The 20,777-nt window shown below is 44.0% G+C and overlaps 1 protein-coding gene across 1 annotated transcript; it reads right to left on the bottom strand.

Moving 5' to 3' along the window:
• Positions 1-1,890: 1,890 nt before the first annotated feature.
• SNRNP48 (small nuclear ribonucleoprotein U11/U12 subunit 48) lies at positions 1,891-19,502 on the bottom strand. The gene is made up of 9 exons (XM_055570538.1): positions 19,258-19,502; positions 15,939-16,052; positions 15,624-15,684; positions 14,233-14,307; positions 9,534-9,722; positions 8,974-9,095; positions 7,308-7,396; positions 6,837-7,001; positions 1,891-2,962 (listed from the first exon to the last, which is right to left on the bottom strand). Exons 1-9 carry the CDS (start codon positions 19,414-19,416, stop codon positions 2,914-2,916), a joined length of 1,023 nt encoding a protein of 340 aa, XP_055426513.1. The 5' UTR covers positions 19,417-19,502; the 3' UTR covers positions 1,891-2,913.
• Between the last annotated feature and the right edge of the window lie 1,275 nt (positions 19,503-20,777).

The following is a 20,777-nucleotide window of genomic DNA, read 5'->3' as shown; positions in this document are numbered from 1 at the left end:
ATTTGGGTTCAATCCCTGGGCCAGGAAGATCCTTTGGAGTAGGAAATGGCAATCCACTCCAGTATTCTTGCCTGGAGAATTTCACAGACATAAGGGCCTGGAAGGATTATAGACCATGGGCTGCAGAGTCAGACACGACTGAGCCCATGGCACTATTAAGCTAGCTACGGTTTAACGGATCGGATGACTACCCTCGGCTTCAGTGTCTTCATTTGAGTCTTTAATTTCGCTCAGCAAGATGCATCATTTTCAGCATGCAGGTCTTACACGTTTTATTAAATTTTTTCATTTTCTCCCTGGTTGTCCAGTGGTTAAGACACTATGCTTCCAACTGCAGGGAGTGTGCATTTCAAAGAATTTACCCATTTCACCTAAATTGTTGAATTTACTGGTACATTGTTCATATTTCCATCATTTTAAGTCTGTAGAATCTATAGCAACATCTCCACATTCCTTCTTGGTATCAGTAACTTGTCTTCCCCCCACCCCCTCCTGGCTAGATCCTTCAGCCTAGAGGCTTATCAAGTTTATTCATCTTTCTGAAAAACCAGCTTTTATTTCTGTATTGCTTTTCAGTTTTCTATTTCATTAATTTATGCTCGTGTTATCTTTCTTCGGCTTCATTTGGCCTTGATTCAATTTTTTTCTATTTAAGTTTATTCAAGAAGAAATAGATACTTGAAATAAATTCATTTTGTTAAATTCATAGATAAAACTTTCCCACAAAGAAAACTCTAGTTCCAAATGGCTTCACTTATAAATTCTACTGAACACCGAAGAAGGAATGATACCAATTTTTCACAATCCCAGATGAGAGAGAAAGAAGTTTCCCAGCCATCATTATCTTGATACTAAAACCAAAGACGAGTAGACGATACACTGATACACCTCATGAACAGTCACCTGAACAAAAACTTGGCAGTTTCTTGCACACAAGTGAATCTAGCAATCCATTAAAACACACACACCATCCTATTTTTCCCGTCCCAACCCCCCCACTCCTTTCCCATGTCTCTCACACTAAAAGCCCAAGTACATCTTTCAGTTTTACTCTTCAGTAAACTGTCTTCCAGTTAGTAAAGTCACTGAAATCATAACAAACATTATAAACTGTTATATTACATGAAACTTGATCAAATGGATCTGACCTACAAAAGCAGAAATTTCATACAGCTCACAATTATGTCAACTCCAAAGTCTTTGAAGACTTTTAAATGTGAATTTTGCACTTAGAAATTACATACGATGGCACTAACAGGGCTTCATACTGGTAAGGTGATTCTGTCCTTATAAATCAGTGCTGCTTCCACACCCGGAGCCCAGCAGCCAATCAGATCTAGATACAGTCGACTTTCCTGGCGGTGTCCGTTACAGACTCAACTGATCAAGGTTTTATTTCTATGTGGAATTCACTGGGGAATCTTTAACTTGGGTTCCCCGGATTCAAGACCCTGCTCTTCACGTACGAGGTTTAACATTTCAGGCCAAACTTTCACCTGAAAGATCCAGCATAGAGCACAATACGAGGAGGACAGGCTGCTGCTGCTGCTAAGTCGCTTCAGCCGTGTGACACAGCTCAGACCGACCTGTACAGAGGCGGCCAGAAGTGTGCAGGAGCGTTCCGTTTACATGGATCCTGGGAAGGACGTTTCTCATCAACAGCAACAAAAACCAGAGCCGAGTCTGTCTAGGGCTGCTGGTGGAGAAACTGGGAAAGGGGCTCTAAGGGAACCTGAGGGAGACAGAAACGTTCTCTATTTTGATTGAGACGAAGGTTACATGGAGGCGGGGTGTAAGTCTATCAAAACTTAATGAAATGTACACTTAAAGTGAATGAATTTCATTGTATGTAAACAGTTCCTTAATAAAGCTGATTTACCAAAAAAAAAGGACAGTGTTATTTTTAATTAACAAGTGAAACACAAATACTACATTATTAAAAAATTAACATGAACAATTAAAATTAATTATGGATAAAGCTAAACTTCCCTCTGACCACCTTCCAATCCTGGCTCCCATCCTTTCTCCCATCTATACCTCCTCCCCCAAGTAACCACTGTCGAGTTTGGAAGTTCTTCTGAACCTTTAAAAATATATTTACATACATATAGGGTGGCCAGATGGTAAAAATATCTGCTCGCCAATGCAGGAGATCCGGGTTCAATCCCTTGGCCGAGAAGTTCCCCTGGAGAAGGGAACGGCAACCCACTCCAGTATTTTTGCCTGGAGAATCCCCATGGACAGAGGAGTCTGATGGGCTTCAAACCACAGGGTCACAAAAGAGTCAGACACAAATGAGTGACTAATATACATATGAGAAGTCACAGAAAACGTGCACTGCTGTTCTTTACACAGATGGAACTTGGATGTGTTTCTGAAACTTGCTTTTCTTCATTTAGCATCATGTCTCTTAGATCTAGTCATGATAACACAGTTCATTCCTTCCAGTCTGGTACGCTGCTCCATCACATGAGTCTGCCCTTCCTCTTCTGACGCGTATTTGGCTTCTCTTCTCTGTTACAGTTCACCAGTGGTTACCCCCGAGGGGGCCACAGGTGGTGCTCCAGGGGTTGTTTAGCCTTATCTGTAAGCTTTAATTTTTTACAATAAGAATGCATTTATTTATTAGTTATACAACTTAAATATGCACTTTAAAGAATATTTTGATACATAAATTATACAAAAAAAAAAAGACAATGAAACACAATCAGCAACAAAAGGCGATCAACTAGGAAAACAAAGCCCTAGAGCATCATCATGTACTCATGGTGTGAGAGGTGTTTATTGAAAAATAACGATATGAGCACTGAACGGCCGACAAGCACATGCTCCTACTGAAAGCAATGACGCCAGACACCAGCGTGCTGGTCACCGGGGCCCAGGCCTAACTACCGTGTGCACAGACACTCCGCTTTACATTTTTTGCTTTCTTCTTTTGTGACTGTGATGTCTTTCCCCATCCCTGAAACGAAAGGGGTGAAAAAAAATGACCAAAGCTTTAAAATAATAGTTCACAGCAATGTATTTACATCAGATATAAACCAGAACAAGTTAAAACATGCATTTAAAACAGAACAGTTTTTGTTTTTTTTTTTAAAGAGTAAAGAAAAAAAAGCATCACTAAAAATAAAGGACAAAACTGAGATGAGGATACAGGAAATGGATTTTTTTAAAGCTGTGCTTTAAAGTATATGTACAAGGTGGATGACCTTAGAGTTCACATCAAACAGGACTCTGGAGTCACAGGAGGAACTCAGAGCTCTGAGCTCCGCATCCCGGCTTCCAGCTCAGCTCCCTGCAGGTCATCCCACCTCAGGGTGGGTCTCAAAGAGTACTTCCTGCTGACACTCAACTTATCCTCACTAAAGGAAATCATCCATGTTTAGGTTTTGAGACCATTGGCCTTACAAATAGCTGTGAAAAGAAGAGAAGCGAAAAGCAAAGGAGAAAAGGAAAGATATAAACATCTGAATGCAGAGTTCCAAAGAATAGCAAGAGGAGATAAGAAAGCCTTCTTCAGCGATCAATGCAAAGAAATAGAGGAAAACAACAGAATGGGAAAAACTAGGGATCTCTTCAAGAAAATCAGAGATACCAAAGGAATATTTCATGCAAAGATGAGCTCAATAAAGGACAGAAATGGTATGGACCTAACAGAAGCAGAAGATATTAAGAAGAGGTGGCAAGAATACACAGAAGAACTGTACAAAAAAGATTTTCACGACCCAGATAATCACGATGGTGTGATCACTGACCTAGAGCCAGATATCCTGGAATGTGAAGTCAAGTGGGCCTTAGAAAGCATCACTACGAACAAAGCTAGTGGAGGTGATGGAATTCCAGTGGAGCTATTCCAAATCCTGAAACATGATGCTGTGAACGTGCTGCACTCAATATGACAGCAAATTTGGAAAACTCAGCAGTGGCCACAGGACTGGAAAAGGGCAGTTTTCATTCCAATCCCAAAAAAGCCAATGCCAAAGAATGCTCAAACTACCGCACAATTGCACTCATCTCACACGCTAGTAAAGTAATGCTCAAAATTCTCTAAGCCAGGCTTCAGCAATACGTGAACCGTGAACTTCCTGATGTTCAAGCTGGTTTTAGAAAAGGCAGAGGAACCAGAGATCAAATTGCCAACACCCGCTGGATCATGGAAAAAGCAAGAGAGTTCCAAAAAAACATCTATTTCTGCTTTATTGACTATGCCAAAGCCTTTGACTGTGTGGATCACAATAAACTGTGGAAAACTCTGAAAGAGATGGGAATACCAGACCACCTGATCTGCCTCTTGAGAAATTTGTATGCAGGTCAGGAAGCAACAGTTAGAACTGGACATGGAACAACAGACTGGTTCCAAATAGGAAAAGGAGTACGTCAAGGCTGTATATTGTCACCCTGTTTATTTAACTTCTATGCAGAGTACATCATGAGAAACGCTGGACTGGAAGAAACACAAACTGGAATCAAGATTGCCGGGAGAAATATCAATAACCTCAGATATGCAGATGACACCACCCTTATGGCAGAAAGTGAAGAGGAACTCAAAAGCCTCTTGATGAAAGTGAAAGTGGAAAGTGAAAAAGCTGACTTAAGGCTCAACATTCAGAAAACTAAGATTATGGCATCTGGTCCCATCACTTCATGGGAAATAGATGGGGAAACAGTGGAAACAGTGTCAGACTTTATTTTTCTGGGCTCCAACATCACTACAGATGGTGACTGCAGCCATGAAATTAAAAGATGCTTACTCCTTGGAAGGAAAGTTATGACGAACCTAGATAGCATATTCAAAGGCAGAGACATTACTTTGCCAACAAAGGTTCGTCTAGTCAAGGCTATGGTTTTTCCTGTGGTCATGTATGAATGTGAGAGTTGGACTGTGAAGAAGGATGAGGGCCAAAGAACTGATGCTTTTGAACTGTGGTGTTGGAGAAGACTCTTGAGAGTCCCTTGGACTGCAAGGAGATCCAACCAGTCCATTCTGAAGGAGATCAGCCCTGGGGCTAAAGCTGAAACTCCAGTACTTTGGCCACCTCATGCGAAGAGTTGACTCATTGGAAAAGACTCTGAAGCTGGGAGGGATTGGGGGCAGGAGGAGAAGGGGACGACAGAGGATGAGATGGCTGGATGGCATCACTGACTCGATGGACTTGAGTCTCAGTGAACTCTGGGAGTTTGTGATGGACAGGGAGGCCTGGCGTGCTGCGATTCATGGGGTCGCGAAGAGTTGGACAGGACTGAGCGACTGACCTGATCTGATCTGAACGTGTATTAGTCAACAGGGACTGATTGGAAGTCAAAAATTACTTAAGAGGAGGAAGAACTAAGAAACCAGAAAAAGAGAGCACAATTTTCTTTAATCAAGAGTTGATGTGTACGCAATAACCAGAGGTTATCCTTCAGTAAATGAATCAAAAGGGACTACCAAGAAACTACTTCACATTTTGAACTCATAGCTAGCTTTAAACCTACAAATTGAATGATAACAAGATGAGCAGAATTATTAAACCAATAAGCCTGATTCCTGATCACCACTGATCCTGAAGAGACACCACTTAAGATCTTACTTTTAGACAAGCACTGTGCAAATGACACTGAACAAGGCATGGACCTGCCTGCAACGGGCTCGGTCCAGTACAGAGAAAAATAACTTAAGGTCAATGAAACGCAGGTGCTGGGCAGAGTGGCAACAAGATGGGAAAAAAAAGGCTTCGCGGAAATGACGAAGCTGCATCTTAAAGGCTGAGGAGGAGTTTAAAAGAACAAAGAGGCAGCAGAACAGCGTATGGAAAGGCACGGATGAGGCACGGCGGGGACGAGGAACAGTGCGTGGCCCGGGCTGGCTAGGGCAGACGCTATGGAATCACGGGGTGTGGGCAAAGCACAGAGTGGAGGGCCGAGTGACCTGCTCCCGGAGGCCTCGAGAGCTGCTGTAAACCACAAGCATTCGGCTGCTGGAGGGCTCTGAGAGGTGAAGGCTCACTCCAGCAGCTGGGGAGGGACAGGTCCATACAGCACCAGCAGAGACAGAACAACCAGGAAAACTCCCAGAGGACAGCGCTCAGGGCGGAGGGGCAGGGAGCGCGAGAGGGCCCCGTCATGCAGGACCGACGACAGCCAGCCCAGACGGCGAGAAGTGAGGCAGCGGCTAGCAAGCTCTCGAGTTCTGGCTTAGGAGGATGGATGCCGGTCATCGCCAACCAGGACAGGCGTGCGGGGGCAGGCGAGCAGAGCGGAAAACAGATGAGTCCAGGGGCAGACCTGGCCAAGCTAAGGTCCAGGCAGAGGCCCACTAAATGGCTGGGACACACGAACAGGCCTCCGCCAATCTGCATTATCTCAGTATCACTTTCTATCTCCCCACTGATCAAACCTCTATCAGGAATCCCAACAAGGGCCGAGCTGAGTGCCATAAAGCCTGGGCCTTCCTCTGACTTAGTAACGCCCTTTATCTGAGGGATTAGCAAGAGAAGGCAAGAACGATGACAGGAAAACAGGAAGGGAGGGGCAGATACTGAGGGACGGAAGGAAAACCCAGGCAAACACCTCTGCAACACGGCCACCCTTCTGTCCAGACATTCCTTTCCTGTGTCTTGCTGAGAAGCAGTTCATGACAAAGGGAAACCAGGTCCGAGCAGGCGGACCGAACCACGCCCGCAGAGCTGTGGACAGCCGCCCTGCAACGGGACGCACGTGAAAGACCCTCACAGGCTGTTTGCTCCCCGACCTCGCGGTGCTCACACTCCATCTTCTCGACACGGCCTGTGACGGAAGGACTGTCCACGTGTCAGAAGCAAACAGCTCGGCCACGAACGACGCCCCGCCGGGCTTACCTCTCCTTCCTTCTCCGGGAGTCCCAGCCTCTGTCCTTGTCCTTATTTCTTTTCCGCCTGTGTGGGCTCCGACTTCGGTCCCGCCTATGCCGTGAACACTCGCCGTCCAGATGGCTCCCCCCGGAATGCCTCGAGTCCACTGAGGCCGATCGTCTTTCTTCACTCCTGAGACAGAAAGAACAGTCGTCAGCTAGTTTCAACCACTGGTCTCCACGACAGACCAGCCTCGAGCCCAACATTCTATAGCAGAGACCAAGTAAATATGCATAATCTTGCACTCCAGTAAGAGGACAGGTAAATAAACATAGCTCTGCATGGTATGTTTTACGACTGTGGAAAGAGGAAGAGGAGGAAGCCTCCGGATGAATCACAGTGTGCTGTGACTGGTCTTGGAGGTGCTCAGACCCAGCTGGACAGTGACAGGCAACAGACTCGACCGAGGACCGCTTCCACCGAGACACGACGACATACTTGTCCGCCCCATCCGCCTCCTTCTCCTGCTCCTCCTGCCAGTGGCTGCTCAGCTCCTCCATGTGCACGTTGATCACGTCCCGGATCACCTGCGGGCGGGGAGGAACCAACTGCCAGGTAAGAAAGCTGCTCGAGAAACGAGCAGACGGTACTGCTTGCGATCAGTTAAACATTTCCTGAGAGCTACGATTCGGTGGACTATTGGAGGTGTGCAGTCTAGGAAACACAAACAGGCGACACACTGAGGATTCAGGGGCGCACGATCATGACACGTGTTAACTCAGCCTGAAGAGTTTAGAAATCACGCGCAGAAAGACAGAGTGCACACGCAGGAAGGGGGCATGAGTCACCCTGGGTGATCTGGGAGAAGGACACACACAATCGAGTCCTGTGTCCTGTCTGCAGTAGCACAACTCATCTGTATGCTGGAGATCACTGAGATACGATAAACCACTAAAAGGGTGGGAAACATGGACGTTTTTACAGATGAAAGACATCCGGGATCTGCTCCCAGACCACCGACTGCTGGGGCAGAAGGAGAGACGGAGTGAGTGGGTGTAAAATAAATAGAGATTATATGCAGATAACAGGCTTCCCTGGTGGCTCAGTGATAAAGAATCCACCTGCCAGTGCAGGAGATGGGGTTCACTCCTTGGGTCGGGAAGATACCCTGGAGGAGGAATCCAGTACCCTTGCCTGAGAAACCCCATGGACAGAGGAGCCTGGTGGGGCACAGGTCATGGGGTCAGAGAGTCAGGGACACAACTTAGCAATTAAATCACGGATTAATGCACTTAACGGAGAAGGCAATGGCACCCCACTCCAGTACTCTCGCCTGGAAAATCCCATGGACGGAGGAGCCTGGTAGGCTGCAGTCCATGGGGTCGCGAAGAGTTGGATACAACTGAGCAACTTCACTTTCACTTTTCACTTTCATGCACTGGAGAAGGAAATGGCAACCCACTCCAGTGTTCTTGCCTGGAGAATCCCGGGGATGGGGGAGCCTGGTGGGCTGCCATCTATGGAGTTGCACAGAGTCGGACACAACTGAAGCGACTTAGCAGTAGCAGCAGCAATGCACTTAAATTTTATTATATACATAATACTGTAAGTTACAAATAATTTATACCAAAACACTTCTTAAGCCCAAATGTTTAGTAGAGTACATAAAAAGACTAAGTTTCTGCCAAAAAAAGCTATTTATTAAAAATTCCTTTGTCCATAAGCATTATTTCCATCACATCTCACGATAACCCTACCAAGTCTGTATTAGTATAAAATGAAAAAATCTCAATCTTAAAAAGCTCAAATCATTTGCCCAGGTCAAACAGACAGTGATAAATTGCAGAATCAAAACTCAAGCCTGGGTCTGTCTACAGCCAAAATCTATGTTCTCATCATGATGCAGTATCACTTTGTCAAAAGCAGTATTTTTTTTTAAGACTGTACAACCTCTTTACGTAAGGTCTTTGTACCCTGGAGAGCCTTTGCCTGGTGAAGGCTGGGTCTGAATGTGATGGAGCAAATACAAATCAGACGTGGCCACATTGGAGCCTCGTCCTCTCAGAAAACCTCTCGGCAACTGTGGAAACCACGGGACAGGCGATAACTGCGTAAGGGAAACCTCTGCATTCAACAAGGCTCTACACAATCATGCAGAACTTACCTCGGTGTATGACTTCTTGGTTATGTGAACGTTCTTAGCTCTATAGGACTGGCGTCTTCTTTTGTAATCTCTCACTTCTGCCAGGATTTCAAGGTAAGATTTTGGACTTTTTCGACTATTATCTAATAAAAGAACACAATAAAATTATTATTACATCATCAGAAACTGTAAATTCTTATGAATTAGAGGGAATGAACACCATAATCATCTGATATTTTACATTTTAATGTAGTACTTCAAAAATTTTCTGTTGTATAAATGGACTATTTTATATCATTCCTTTTCTCTAGCCATTAGTTGAACATAAAGAGTGTTTTAAGTACAGAGATTAAAGTAACAGCCCAGTTCTAAGTAACGTATGTTACGGAAGGAAGGTATGCTTAGTGTAACAATCAGAGAACAAAATTTCAAGTACTAAGTAAACACCTTAACATATGTTAATATCAGATGATACAAAACCATCCTATTCCAACTCAAAATGGCCTGACAAATCATCTTAATAACACTTAAAGGACGAAATGACCATTAAGAAATAGAAAACTAAGATATTCATCTCAAACCTTGATTGACTTTGGCAGCCAAGTCTACAAAGAGATCGCTGTCATTTTCGATAATTTGAGAATCTGAGCGTTTTTTCTTTGTTTCCTCGACTACAAAATCGTAGAGAGCAAGACGATCGGCTTGAGTGAGATCACAAACAAACCGTTTGTGATTCAGAGGAACTTCAACAGGCAATGAAGAATACACCCCTAGAGTAAAAATAAGATCACAAGGATAAATAATACATGAAGCTCTGTGGATTTACGACCTACAATACTCATCTTTAAACATGCACAGTAACAATGTGACGTTTAATTAACACAAGCCATTTGTTTTCATAGCAGTCCCTAAACATACAGAACAGCCACCTGTGTGATAATGGTCGACACTGACTCTATCCCAAATGCTGCATCCACAGAAAGGACGGACGTGGATGTTGGCTATTCTCCCCGACAGTGTTAAGACAGATCCCATGAAGGCAGACAGTAATAACCATAAGACAATTTGCCCATTGGAAAAAAAAAAAAAAAACTTTTAAAAGGCTCCCCATACTGTAAAAGTAGATATGAATTTTCTCTATATACGCTTTTCCGCACAAAAGGTGAAGGAAAATGATTTTAATAGGAAATACACATTACAGCCCCCTTGAAAATAAAATATATGAAAAATGTGTTAAAAACATATTTATGAGACACCAAGCAATATATTTCAGTCAAAATATATTCCATTTGGGCAATGACTTAGAGCTACGGACCAAGGGGCAGAAATCCCAAACTTCCTCAGATCAGAGAAAGACAGACTGAGACTAAAACTTCTTTTAATTTTCAGAAGCAGCAGCAGGTTGGCTTCACCAAACTAAAGCAAGTTATCAACAGCAAGTGCCCCATCCCCCCAAAATCATAGAACTTTCTATAATCTGCTCATTAATGAAAAAAAGTAAATACAATACCTTGATACGATGTATTAAACATTGAAGAAAAGTTTTGAGATTCAAATTTTCTCAAAGAAATAAAAAATTACTGTAACTGTAAATAAAGCAATTTAAAAAGATTCTTTCTAGATTTCATTATCCATGAATGCAAACAAAGAACACCGCTACTAAAGGAATCCTTTTAATGTCTGCCAGGTTATCCTAAAGTCATCACTCAGGTTCACAGGTAATATATAACCAGTAGCTCTTCTCAGATACTTACAAAGTGGCAAAGCAAGAATTCACATGCGAGCCCACCATGAACTAAGGGTAACAGCGCAAGAAGAGAGGCGACTTCACAGGCTGTAAGTTACCAGGAGAGCTACACTGAATCGGGGGCTTGAAGTAACAGCGATGGGTAACAATCTGTACTAGTAAGAGCTTCTGAATTAGTGGGGAGGAAGGGTTCCCCACTGTCAATCCCTCTTACTCTAATTCTGGCAAACACTAGGAAAAGCCCCTTTATGCAGCCAGACTTTGAACACTTCATTTAGTAATTCAAAAGTGAGTTATCTTTGATAAACCTAATTTATATGATTATAGGCTACATATTTTGGAAGAAAAATACAAAGATGAAAAGAACACTGATGTATTTTAAAACACGTTCCACACAAACCTTTGCCTGTTCTTTGTAAACAAAGAAGTGTAACTTCCTCCTTAAAATATTTTGGAGTTTTCCTTATTCATCTTAAAATTTCTGTCTGGTCAAGACTGATACTTAAATTCTTTGAAATTCAACTAAAATCCCAAGTCAACACTATAATGTTTTGACAGTGATTAAGATAAAGTTTAGAAATTTGAATGATACTTTTAAAAGGATATCATTTGCAAAAAGGATACTGCATATCTTTAAATAAGGAGTACATTCAGGTTCCTAATTCCTCTTTATACTCACCCCAATTACTGAAAAAGAAAAAGTACAGGAAAAGTTAAACAACAAATGGCATTCAAATCATTCAGAACATAGATATTTCTGACAAAAGAAAAAAATGGATAAACACACTTAAAGAAGCTCACATTTCCACAAAACGTAAAAAGCGCAGATGAAGTTTCTGTAAGATTTGGAGATCTATCTGAATGAGCTGTCGTGATGCTAACTGTGACCCTCTATGTACTTTTTAAGAATAGTTTTTCAAAATTGCCGTAAAATAGACACAGCGTGGAATCTGCCATCTGACCCATGTTTGGGGGAGAGCTCGGCGGCAGTCAGCACACCCTCCCTCCTCGCGCCGTCAGTTCTGCCCACCGCCAGAACTCCGCCATCACCCCAGACTGAAACTCCACTCTACTTTCTCAGTAACTGGAACTCTCATTCCTCTCTGTTAGTCCTTGTGGCCATCACATGCCATCTCACACATGTGAAATACAATATTAAATATCAATAATGTTAACATTACATAATAATATATTTAACAATATTAAATATTAACTTGTGTCAAAGATATGGATTCAGAATCTTGTGAAGAATTCATACCAAGTCAATTTCCTAACATGAGACGCAGAAATGAGGCCCTTACAGATAAAATGATCCACTGAAGTCTCACAAGTGGGAGAAAAAGATCAGGGTTAGAACCGTCATCTCCATCTCTTTAGGATGCTTTAGCCCGGTAACTCATGTTCAAATCATGGCCACCGGCCACAAAGATGTCGTGAAATTCAAGTAAGGCGACTTGAATTTTTAATATTGAAGGAAAAAGATCATCAAATATAAAGTGACTGTTTATTCCAACATAACTACATCTTAAAGTAAATAGGTAGATCTAATGCCTGTTCAAGCTTTGACAAAGATTAACAGGTTGAGAATTCTATACCTTGAGTTTGGGCCTGATATGACCAATGAAATGAAAATATAAGAAACTTAAAATTTAGTACATAACCAACAAAATATTAATTATATGGAAAATGTAAAGCTGCTCATGTTAGTCATTCCTTCAAAGTAGACATCAATGAGATATTAAAGAGATTTTTGTCCTGGGGTAAAAAGTTTTAAATGTGTAAGACATAAGTGGGCCACAAAAAATCATCTCTATTGAGAAATTGCAGAGCTGTACATAAGATGAAAAAAAGTTTTAAAAAGAGGATTACAGATGATATAACAAGTTGTCCTTAACAATTAAATATTAAGACAGTACAAAAATCCAAAATCAAAGTTCCTTTTATCTACTGAAAGAACTATTCATTTAAAGTAACTGTTTGCTTTTGTAAAGAACCAAATTCAACGTTCAAATCCACAAAATTCAGAGCTAGGTTTTCAATCCAGCTTATATTAAAGCACAAAAGTGTTAACTCACTTCTGTGTTCCTCTATTTTTTCACCTAATATGGAAGAGAAAATACTTGTCTAACCTATCACAACTATGATGTCAAAGAGAAATGAAATACACAAGAGAGCTTTGGAAAAAAACAAACAAAAAGAATCTCTTCTAAAATAGAAAAGTACTGAGGAACTTTAGAACAAGCACCCCAAAATTTCTTTCATCACCTCTGCTGGACAGGGTTTATTTCCTTATCTGAAAAAAACAGATGCTGGAGTAGATAAAATAAATTCAGTAAATCTCACTAGCTAAGATCAAATCAAGTTAAAACTAGTAACTTCTCCCAAAACACACAAACAAAATCCTCTACTTTTTAACTGGGTCTTAACTGAATAATGGCCAAAAAAGGCTTAACTGACCACAGCTCAGTATCTCTTTGAGTAAGATGAGAGTCAAACATCCCTCTCAAAGAAAACACCTGGAACTACATGGATCCTTCAAAACAGCAAACACAGGAAACATGCTTTTGGCTGCTACCAATACACTGAGACTAACAGACTTCCTCCTTCCAAACCCACAATGCGATCGAGGGAGAAATTGAGCCCAGATACTGACTTACAACAACAGGGTCATGACCTTAAACATAAACAAGGGAGAAAAAGGTTAGGTACTCAGAGAAAGGTACCTTCAGAAAGCTCAAAGACAACTGAGAACCTTTATCAAAGGAGCCAGTCAGGGTTTGGCTGGATGTTCTACCTAGAGTCAGAAATCTATTAATTCCATTTACCCATTTACTTCTATGGTTTTGAAGGATGAAGTTCTTCCAATTTCCTAAAAGCTGAAACTTAAAATTCTAAGCTTGTCTCTGCTAAAGTGAAGTCCCAGGTAGCATCTCTTACCCCAGCTTCCAAAGCTGGGCACCAGGTACCCACAACCCTCTGAAATTGTACGTCTAACACTGTCCGTGCTTCACTACGAGCAGCAGGGACGGGGCTGGGTCTTCCTCAGCCTGAGCCTTTCCTCTCATGTTGCACTTCAACATCCTTACATGTAACATCGGGCTAATTCTCGAGAGGGGTTTCCCAGGTGGCTCGGTGGAAAAAACCTGCCTGCAATGCAGAAGATGGGGGTTCAATACCTGGGTCGGGAAGATCCCCTGGAGAAGCAAATGGCAACCCACTCCAGGATTCTTGCCTGGGAAATCTCATGGACAAAGGAGCCTGGCAGGCCAGAATCCACGCAGTCTCAAAGAATCAGACATGACTGAGCAACTAAATAGTAACAACAATAACAGTGGTCATGAGAGCAGAAATCTCAGGGTGAGACAGTCTACTCAGGGGCATTTATTTGACACCAAGTACTTAGTCTAATGTCAGATGGAAAGCTTAACCTATTCCATATAACTGTTTTCATAAGATTTCTCTTGAAAATTAGTGATATGCGCTATGGAAGAAAAACAGTCTAACTAATTAGCTCAAACTATGATGCCACTTACTTTGATTATAATAATCACCATCATTTCCAACTGCAGCTCTCGCTTGTTTAATTATCTGGAATTGTGAGTCCTTACCTGTCAAAAAAAAATCCATAAACACAATATGAATCATCAGTGTCCACAATGGAATTATTAACTAGGTTCCAATAATCCAAGCTCTCTGGGCACACTGAGAAACGTTCCAGAATCTTAAAACCCACCTTGCTGCTGAGGTAATCTGAATGCAGAATTCTTTCTGATCCACCAGAATCCAATAAGTAACCAGACTTCGAGCAGTTCAGAAAACACTATTAATATAATCAAGCACGCAGCAGTTGCGGCCGCAAATTTTAGCAACCAGTGTAATATCTAACATTTCGTGAATCCCAGCTAAGTGTCAGGCAGTATTCTAACCATATCACATATGTGATATTTAATCCTCCTTACAGGTGTTATTAGCATCATTCCTATTTTACAAAGAAATCTAGGCAAAAAATCGGTTAATTACCTTACTGAAAGCCACACAACTATTAGTGACAGAATTAGTTAAATGAGGCGTTCTGATTCCAGAGCCCAAGATTTTAATCTCTGTGTAATCGGTGAACACTCAGAACACATTTCCATCCTCGGCTCTATCTTCAACGTATATGTGTGGCCAGGTTTTGTTATAACCAAGAAGGAAGGCATGTGCCCTACTGTAGGGCACTCTGGAGGATTTCTGGTGTGCATTATAACCAAGAAGGAAGGCATGTGCCCTCCTGCAGGGCGCTCTGGAGGATTCCTGGTGCGCATTATAACCAAGAAGGCAGGCATGTGCCCTACTGCAGAGCGCTCTGGAGGATTCCTGGTGTGCATTATAACCAAGAAGGAAGGCATGTGCCCTCCTGCAGGGCGCTCTGGAGGATTCCTGGTGTGCATTATAACCAAGAAGGCAGGCACGTGCCCTCCTGCAGGGCGCTCTGGAGGATTCCTGGTGCGCATTATAACCAAGAAGGCAGGCACGTGCCCTCCTGCAGGGCGCTCTGGAGGATTCCTGGCGCGCATTATAACCAAGAAGGCAGGCGCGTGCCCTCCTGCAGGGCGCTCTGGAGGATTTCTGGTGCGCATTATAACCAAGAAGGCAGGCACGTGCCCTCCTGCAGGGCGCTCTGGAGGATTTCTGGTGCGCATTATAACCAAGAAGGCAGGCGCGTGCCCTCCTGCAGGGCGCTCTGGAGGATTCCTGGCGCGCAGTATAAACCTGGCCTCTAAATCTCAGATCGAGTCAACCAGTGTCACTATAGGCGATACCCTTCTTAATCAATCATCAGGAAACTTACAAAGCCCACTCTTCTGATAATTCAAAAATGAAATATAAATACCTATACACATATAGCTTCACTAAGATATTTAAAAATCATATTAATACTTACTCAAAGTAATTGAAGGTACGTTCGCATTCTCATAGAAAAAGTCAGAATTATACATTTTATCCTAAATGGTAAAAAAAAAATAAACAAATCTTAATGTCCTCCAGTATCAGATGACTACTTTAATATTTGACATAAACCAACAATAGGTTTAGTATCATTTAAGCATTTCTTGCAATCATTTGCAAAACGAGGCAAATCCCACTGAACCTCATAATGACTATTATTTTCTCTGAAAACCTCACACTACACCTTCCACACTGTGAGGATTTACTAACACATGAACCACACAACATATACATAATAAATATACGGTACCTCTTCCTCTTTGGTGTAGCCCAGTTTCCTCAATCTACAAGACACCATGTGCTTTGCTAAAGACGATCTAGGCATGTGGTGATTGGAATCGTACGGGCATATCACAACTTCATCCTATAAAGATCAAACAGAAGCAAAGAAAAAGGTACATCATTTTTCAAGAAATAACTATCCCAGTAAATGTTTTGCATCCTCTTCTGTAAGCCTCTCCACCCCACTTCCCGTGTGAGTGTACGTACACGTTAAAAAAACAACCTCCCTGGTTCTCTTTACCCCTTACAGCCTCTGTCCCCCTCCAACCCTTCAAAGCCCACCTCCTGAAAGCTGTATGTACGCTCACTGCCTGGACAACCTCACCGACCATCTCCCCCTGAGGAACTCGGAGGTCCTTACATATAACCCCTGCCCCTGCCCCACCTGCAGGACACCGTCCTCTCCATCCAAGGTGACAAGAGCCCCTGCCAACCGCTCCCTCTGCCTCCATTCTCCACACCGCAGCTAGGGTGCGTCCGAGGCCTGCCACTTAATGACCATACGAACGTAGTCAAGGTCAGGAGCCTTCCTTTCTCTCAGTTTCTTCATCTGTAAAATGGGTCTAATAGCAGGACTACTCACACAGAGCTACTGTGAAGATTAAATAAATTATACCTGAATTCATACACCTAAAGCAATTCAGACAGGGCCTGGTAAATAGCACACATTCAATAAACATAAGCAGTTATAATTTTATTAAATTAAAATTTAGTTGCCTGAGCAACTAACACTTAGGCTTCAAGTACTTTCATGTCTCCCCCTACTGTTCTCATTAAGAAAAAAAAAAAAAATATATATATATATACACACACACACACACACACACGTATAGATTCTTTAACACAGCTGTACAAGGAGCTTTAAGCTCTGGCCCCTACCTGCCACCATTCCCCTCTTCCCCCACACCCCAAGCTCTTAGCTATGCTTAACTTCCAAAGGTTTCCTGTTCTGTGCATAGCCTTATATCTGGATTTCTACCCATGCTGTTGAGCTTTCTCTGTGCAGCACCTACCTAATTTAGCTCCTTTGTCAGTTTAGAATTCACCTTACAAAGGAAGCTGTGGCTGTCCACCCCACAGCCTACAATAACCCGCATGCCCTACAGCCATCCTGACTCACCCTTCACAGACTTTTTCACATTGTAACACACAGCGGCTACTCTCTGTATTCCCCCTCACCACCACCAGTCATTGGAGGGCAAAAACTTGACTGCTGTTCACTCAGTTACAGGATGAAAGCACTCCAGCAGAGAAGTGAAGATTCACCGCCTTTCTGTACTGTACCTGGTCTAGGAATTAGCAATGCCGCTTACCAGGATGTTTATGCCAGTCACTCTCCTGAATATCAGGTGTTGGTTTTGCAAACATGAGATGCACACCCACAACTGATTATCAGAATTTCATTTTATTTTTTAATTCTTGGCCACACCCCACATCATGTGAAACCTTAGTTCCCTCACCAGAGATTGAACCCACGCCCCTGCACGGGAAGGCAGCCTTAACCCCCGGACCACTGCAGAACTCCCAAGAATTTCGGAATTTTAGAGTGGAGTTTTAGAGAGGCAACGAAGCAATGAGGCACACAGACTCTCAGGGGTAGAATGCCTGGGTTCCCATCCTGACTACCACTTAACAGCAACGAGTCCTGGGACAAATGCTCACCTCTCTCGGTTCGTTTTCTCATCTGTAAAAGGTGGCTGAGGGGACCTACCTCATAGGGTCATTGTGAGTATTAAAGGAGGTAATGTACAGTAAGTGACATAAACAAAGAGCTATTTAACTGTTAATAAAAGAAATCTAAATTTACTACATTGCTGGGAGCACAGTGATGTGGAAAGGCCTGGGAGGCTCCGCTCAACGGAATTCACAGCTTCAATTATACCTCCAAACAATGAAAGGGTTTTTTAAAAAATCATAAACCTGTAAAGCACAGTAGGCCTCATGAAGGCCTCATGAAGTATGATGCCACATGAGCACTTCCTTTCATCTCATTAAAGAAAACAACAACTGGGGACTTCCCTGGTAGTCCCCATGGCTAGGACTCTGTGCTCCCAATTTTCTCTGGTCCTCCCCGTGGCTAAGACTCTGTGCTCCCAATTCAGGGGGCCCGGGTTCGATCCCTGGCTTGGGAACTAGATCCCACACGCTGCAACTAAGAGCTTGTGTGCCTCCAACTAAGGCCCGCCAAAGCCAAAGTAAATAATATACATATTTTTAAAGATCACGATTGCTGACCCTAACACACTTGCCTACGTCTCTTCCCAAAGCAATCCTAACGACCAGGAGAGCTGCTGGTACCGAATCCTTTAACAGTCCTAGAACGCTGCCACCCCTGTCAGAAGTGCACTATCTTGTGGCAGAGGAAGGCGACCCGCAGCTCCCCACTTCTCCAGACACGGAACCTGGTTCATTCAGTCCAGTCACTCAGTTGTGTCCAACTCTTTGCCACCCCACGGACTGCAGCACACCAGGCCTTCCTGTCCATCACCCTCCCACAGTTTACTCAAACTCATGTACACTGAGTCGGTGATGCCATCTAACCATCTCATCCTCTGTCGTCCCCTTCTCCTCCTGCCTTCAATCTTTCCCAGCATCAGGGTCTTTTCAAATGAGTTAGTTCTTAGCATCAGGAGACCAAAGTATTGGAGCTTCAGCTTCAACACCAGTCCTTCCAATGAATTTTTAGGACTGATTTCCTTTAGGATGGACTTGTTGGATCTCCTTGGAGTCCAAGGGACTCTCAAGAGTCTTCTCCAAGTTCACTTCACCACAGTTCAAAAGCATCAATTCTTCGGCACTCAGCTTTCTTTATGGTCCAACCCTCACATCCATAGATGACTACTGGAAAAACCACAGCTTTGACTAGAAGGACCTTTGTTGGCACAGTAACGTGTCTGCTTTTTAACATGCTGTCCAGGTTGGTCATAGCTTTTCTTCCAAGGAGCAAGCGTCTTTTAATTTCATGGCTGCAGTCACCGTCTGCAGTGATTCTGGAGCTCCCCAAAATAAAGTCTGTCACTGTTTCTACTGTTTCCAATCAACTCCCCAGTTCTCCCGACCCCGAATCTGGTGTCAAGGAGGAATCCACGCGCGGAGGACACGGCAAGCCGCCAAGCAGCACCTCAGGCCTGACCGCTTATCTCACTGCAGGCCCGCCGCGATTCCGCGGCTTCCCCAGGAGCGGTGAGAGCGCCTGGGAGGCTGCAGCCCCCGAGTCCCGCGCGCCCCACCTTGGCCCTGCAGACGCCGCGCCCTGCCCGCCGCCCACGGCCCCGCGGTCCTCTCACCTCGGCCGCCGCCGCCTCCTCCCCGGGCTCCAGCCGGTCCAGGCTCCAGCCCAGCGACGCCGTCACCTCCTCCAGTGTCCGGCGGCAGCTCTCCACGAACTCGCTGAGCTCCTCCCGCAGCCGCCGTCGCTCTTCCACCGGGGGAAGCTCAGCCTCCATGGCCTCCACCACCAGTGCCCGCTCCCGGAAGAACTTGCGAGACTGCGGGCGACGCGCGCGCACGCACGGGCTTCTGGGGCAGGGGCGGGGCCACTCTGCCACGTGACTGGAACCGCCAATAGGGAAACGGCCCGGGAAGTGGGGCGTTTGAGAGGTCTCTTCCGGTTTTTTCCTGAAGTGGCTGTTTTCACCCGCTTTTTGGATGCATTGGGCTTCCTTGGGCGCTCAGACGGTAAAGAATCTGCCTGCAGTGCGGGAGACCTAGGTTCGATCCCTGGGTCAGGAAGATCCCCTGGAGGAGGGCATGGCTGCCCTCTCCATATTCTTGTCTGGAGAATCCCATGGACAGAGGAGCCTGGCAGGCTACAGTCCATGGGGTGGCAAAGAGTCTGACAGGACTGAGTGACTTTCACTCACTCTGTATGCATTTACCCTTGGCCTTCTCCCAAAGGTGTTATCCAATCAACAATCCCACTCCCCCGCCATTAAAAAAAAAAGGCTTATAGCAACAGGAAAGTTTAAAGAATAGTACAATGAGCATTCACGTAGCCATCCTCCGCTTATTAATTGCTAATACTTGGCCTTTCTCCCACTCTCTCCATATACACGGTCCCGCACACTGATTCCCTGGTGGCTCAGATGGTAAAGCGTCTGCCTGCAATGCGTGAGACCCAGGTTTCATCCCTGGGTCGGAAAGATACCCTGGAGAAGGAAATGGCACCCCACTCCAGTACTCTTGCCTGGAAAATTTCATGGACGGAAGAGCCTGGTAGGCTACAGTCCATGGAGTCGCAAAGAGTTGGACACGACGGAGCGACTTCACTTACGCATCTCCTAAGAACAACTGAGGGAAATTTCCTAGCGGTCCAGTGATTAATAGGACTCTGGTGCTTCCACTGCAGAGGGCGGGGGTTCTGTCTTTGGTTGGGGAATTAAGATCCCCCTGTATGCCATCATGGTCAACAAAAGAGTTCGAAATGCAGTACTTGGATGCAATCTCAAAAACGACAGAATGATCTCTTTGTTTCCAAGGCAAACCATTCAATATCACGGTAATCCAAGCCTATGCCCCAACCAATAACGCTGAAGAAGCTGAAGTTGAACGGCTCTATGAAGACCTACAAGACCTTTTATAACTAACACCCAAAAAAGATATCCTTTTCATTATAGGGGACTGGAATGCAAAAGTAGGAAGTCAAGAAACACCTGGAGTAACAGGCAAATTTGGCCTTGGAGTACGGAATGAAGCAGGGCAAAGACTAAAAGAATTTTGCCAAGAGAACGCACTGGTCATAGCAAACACCCTCTTCCAACTACACAAGAGAAGACTCTACACATGGACATCACCAGATGGTCAACAC

Source organism: Bubalus kerabau, chromosome 3 (genome assembly GCF_029407905.1).
Source record: "Bubalus kerabau isolate K-KA32 ecotype Philippines breed swamp buffalo chromosome 3, PCC_UOA_SB_1v2, whole genome shotgun sequence".
Classification (NCBI taxonomy): Eukaryota; Metazoa; Chordata; class Mammalia; order Artiodactyla; family Bovidae; genus Bubalus; species Bubalus kerabau.
The sequence above is the reverse complement of the archived record's forward strand: the minus strand, read 5'-3'. Positions and strand labels throughout refer to the sequence as shown.